Here is a 4,847-nt window from a genome sequence, read left to right on the forward strand (position 1 = left end):
TAGAATTACACGACAATGGTTGAATATATTTTTTCAAGACTTTTTGCCACGACAAGAAAAACAATATTTTGTTAATACGTGGGTTGAGTTTTCCCTGTTAAACTTTTGGATGTTAGTATTAACTATTAAAGTTCTGTTCTTTTTTTAATGTTATTTCAGAGAGTCCAGATTGTAGGTGTCCGAGGCAGCACTATATTTATTTAAATGGAGAGTAAGAACAAACGTGGAAGCTATTTGTTTCGTAACTAACTTAAATTGTGCTTTCTTTTTCTTTTCTTTTTTTGAAACATCAACCAACTGGAATATCATCAGCATACTGAAAAGGGAGTACAACAAAGCAAAGGAAAAAAATGAAACCAGTACAAACTAACCACAATCAGCCTGGACAACGCGCACTATCATGGGAGGACAAACTCCCTTCCAGACCTGAGACATTTCCCTCTGCCTTGCATACTTTGCCAATTCATGAGCTGCCTTGTTGTAGTCTCTTTTCACATGTTTAATTTTCCAGCAATTAAAAGAAGAAAGCAAGCACTGAATACCTTGATACAAGTGACCAAGACAGCCATTAGTATCAGCTGCTATGATTCTATTGACAGTAGTTAAAGCATCAGATTCCAAAATAATTTGAGAAAGTTTCTGCTCCCTGGCTAGAATTAGACCACACTCCACAGCTAGCACTTCAACCTCCTCCACCGAATATTGTCCCTGAAGATATTTACAAGAAGCAGCGAGAACAGAACCAGCAGCATCTCTTATAACAGCTCCCACACTTGAATTTCTGTCATTTTCAGACGTCGTACCATCAACATTAATCTTGAAAACCCCTGGAGGAGGCACAGCCCATTTCTCCTCTGTCAGATTCAATTGTTGAGAGCAAGTTTTCGAGGCAGTCTTGAATTCAGAATATAACTCCTAGCAAAACTCCAAATAAGCTCCGGTAGCTGACTTGAATACTCATGCACAATTTTGTTCCTGTTATACCAGATTGCCCAAGCAACACCAAAGAAAATCTCCAAATCTCGAGACGTTCCAGCCTCATAAATTAACATTGCAATGTCTGTCACATCCATGTTTATATTCAATAAGTTAACAGGACCATCCTCCCAACATCTCCACACTCTTTTAGCCAAATCACACCTAACAAGAGCATGGAAAATTGATTCTGACTCCTTCCCACAAGCCGGGCATATTTCACACAAATTCACTCCTCTTCTTCGCAAGTTCTCAAAGGTAGGAAGAGCATTCATACACATTTTCCAAGCAAAGATTTGCATTTTTGAAGGGATGTTTAGGTGCCATAACTTCTTCCAAAGAGGACACCTAGGATCACCCAAAGAGCTCTCACCTACCTCCTTTGTATCTAAAACCCCAACCGCTATATAATAGGCGCTTTTCACGGTGAATTCTCCCTTTTTATTACCAACCCATATGATTTGATCTTCGGGGAGGTTATAACTAATAGGTATATTCAGAATAGTTCTTGCCTCAAAAGGCAAAAATAAAGACCTCACTACATCACCTTTCCACCTCCTTGTATCTTTGTCAATCAACGCCAAGACTGTGGGAAAATCCTCCATGGGTTTTGGTGGAGATATCACTTCATACGTAGTTGGGGTAAGCAGCCACTTATCCTCCCAAATATGTATCCTCTTCCCATTGCCAACTCGCCACCGGGTTCCTCTCTTCACAACTTCCAACCCATTAAAAATACTTCTCCAAGCATAGGAAGGCCGTGATCCAAGTTTTGCTCTAAAAATGTCACCATGCGGATAATATCTCGCTTTATATATTTGAGCCACCAAAGAGTTAGGATTCGAAATTAGCCTCCAACCTTGCTTAGCTAGCATAGCAAGGTTGAAAGCCTGCAAATTTCTAAAACTCATTCCTCCATTCAGCTTTGACTTGCATATACTTTTCCAACCAACCCAAGCCATTTTTGATTCTTGACCCCTTTGACCCCACCAAAATTGTCTCATCTTACCTTCAATCTCATCACAAAGACTTTTGGGAATCTGGAAATAGTTCATAGTATATGTTGGAATTGCTTGAGCGATAGCTTTAATAAGAGTCTCTCGGCCACCCACCGATAGCATCTTCTCCTTCCACTTTGATAGTTTTTTCCCTACCCTTTCTTTAATTCCTACAAATATTTCCACTTTAGACTTGCCGATGATTGAAGGTAGGCCAAGGTATTTTTTTATGTCAGGTATCTTGCATTGTGCCCATCATATTCAACACTTCACTTCTTCTATCATCAGGGGTATTAGCATTGAAGAACACTGAAGATTTATCCGCATTAATTTTCTGGCCCGAGGCAACTTCATACAGCTGGAGAATCTCAATAAGGTTCTGGCACTCTTGTCTGTTTGCTTTACAAAACAGCAGACTGTCGTCTGCAAAAAAACAGGTGTGTAATCTTGGGACTTCCTTTACATATTGAAATTCCACTAATTCTTTGGTTCCTGGTAGCATTCTTAATAAGGGAGGAAAAGCCATCTACACATAATAGAAAGATATATGGTGAAATTGGGTCTCCTTGACGGAGACCCCTAGAAGGAGTTATACTACCATAAGCAGCACCATTAATGAGGATAGAATAAGAAACTGTAGAGATGCAATGCATGATCAAGTTAATCCATTTTTTATGGAATCCTATCTTTTCCATCACTTGTTTAATAAAACCTCATTCTACCCTATCATAAGCTTTGCTCATATCTAATTTTATTGCCACAAAACCATCCTTACCATCCTTCTTATGTTCTAAATAATGCATAAGTTCAAAAGCAACAAGAACATTATCTGTAATTAATCTCCTGGAAAGAAACACACTCTGATTTTCCGAAATAATTTGGGGAAGGATAGTTTTGAGACGATTGGCTAACACCTTTGATATGAGTTTATAAACAACATTACATAGACTTATAGGTCTAAAATCAGACATTTTTGTGGGGTTTTTTATTTTAGGCACTAGAGTGAATGTTTGTTTTATTAATTTCAGCCATAGACATATTTGAGTTTAGAATATTTAAGACCATGCATATAACATCATTACCAACAATACCCTAATATTTTTAAAAGAAAACAGCAGACATACCATCAGGGCCCGGGGCTTTTGTTGGGTGAATCTGTTTTAGCGCAGCCTCAATTTCCTCCTTTGTAAACTCTTGGATAAGGAACTGATTCATAGCAGCTGTGACTTTAGTGGGGATTGAATCAAGAACATTCGAAATACGAGATGGATAGGATGTGGTATATAGGTTTTTCAAATATGACACAGCCACCTCTGCAATACCTTCCATAGACTCATGCCAATTTCCATTATCATCCATAATACTATTGATGGCATTTCTCTTTTTCCTATCTAAGGCCCTAGAGTGGAAGTATTTCGTATTTTGATCCCCAAGGCCTAACCATTGCACCCTTGATCTCTGATGCCACATAATTTCTTCACTATCCGATAAATCATTAATCTCTTTCCTTAGCATATTGATTTCACTGCTTAGGCTGCCATCCTTATCTCTGAGAACCAGCGAACTAAGGGACTCCCTTTTCTTCTTAATCTGTTTTTGGAATTTGACCAAAAACCATTTTGTTCCATCTAGAGAGTTTTTCAGCACAACAATTCAACCTAACAGCTTATTCCGATTGGAGAATTTAACTCTTGGCTGCCATCCCAGACTTCTTTGATAATATCTTTGCATTCCTCCCTTTTGGTCCACATAGCTTCAAATTGAAATCTTCGACCATTTGAATACTTCTGACCAATAGCATTGGTTATCAGCAGAGCATAGTGGTCAGACGTGGACTCTACCAAGTGATGAACTTTAACATCCTTATAATACTCAATCCAATCAGGGGTGGCCAAGGCTCGATCCAATCTAAGATATGCTCTGCGATCACCCTCTTGCATATTACACCATGTAAAATCAGGACCACAATAACCAAGATTCTTGAGCTTACAATGGTGTATTGCTTCTCTAAAACCATCAATTTGCCTTTGCGCCCTTGGAGCCCCCCCCCCCCCGATTTCTCCTTGACTGACACAATTTCATTAAAATCACCAAAACATAACTAGGGGAGTTAATACTTTTGACTAAGGCTTTTCAAAAGATTCCATGTTTCTTTCCTACGATGGGTTTCAGAGTTCCCATAGAAACCAGTGATACGCCATTTAAATTCCGATTCCGAGACAGTCACAACTGCATCAATAAAATTCCTTGAATAGCCTTGAACTTCCACTTTTATTTCTCTACTCCATAACATAGCTAAACCCCCACTTCTCCCAACAATAGGAACAATTAAGCCATTTAACAGACCTGTTTTAAACTTCACTTTTTCCATCCTATTCTTCTTCAACTTTGTCTCCGACAGGAAGACAATTTTGGGCTTCCAACGTTGCACAAGCTCGCGCAACACTCGAACTGACTGGGGTTGCCCAAGCCCCCGGTAGTTCCAACCTAGTGCATTCATTGATCCAGGCGGTGCTGCTCTGCAGTCACCACCGTTTCAGAAATTAAATTTTCACCACCTTCATCTTTCCCTCCACAAAAACGTTTCTAGGTACTACCATCAGAAATAAAAAACAGTTCCTCAGAACCTTTTCTTTTTTTACTTACCTCCTGGGCTTGTCCATCCTTCTCAGCACCTTGGGCCACACCTTTCTCCCTTGCTATCTTTTTAATTCTGCCATTTGCTGCATTTTTAACCATTCAGATTGGGCCTTGCTGATACATATGCCCTTCTTCACTTAAGTTCTCGGTCTGTTTTTGCTTTATTGGGCTTGACCCTTTAAACTCACTAATAACCGGCCCAACACTATTATCCACTTCAATTTGAACTACCTG

General features: G+C 39.3%; 1 protein-coding gene across 1 annotated transcript; it reads right to left on the reverse strand.

Annotated features, from left to right (window-relative positions):
• Positions 1-2,205: 2,205 nt before the first annotated feature.
• Positions 2,206-4,473, reverse strand: LOC142629081 (uncharacterized). Its single transcript, XM_075803072.1, has 4 exons — positions 4,091-4,473; positions 3,683-4,040; positions 3,098-3,563; positions 2,206-2,396 (listed from the first exon to the last, which is right to left on the reverse strand). Exons 1-4 carry the CDS (start codon positions 4,471-4,473, stop codon positions 2,206-2,208), a joined length of 1,398 nt encoding a protein of 465 aa, XP_075659187.1.
• Positions 4,474-4,847: the final 374 nt, after the last annotated feature.

This window comes from Castanea sativa, chromosome 3 (genome assembly GCF_040712315.1).
Source record: "Castanea sativa cultivar Marrone di Chiusa Pesio chromosome 3, ASM4071231v1".
Classification (NCBI taxonomy): domain Eukaryota; kingdom Viridiplantae; phylum Streptophyta; class Magnoliopsida; order Fagales; family Fagaceae; genus Castanea; species Castanea sativa.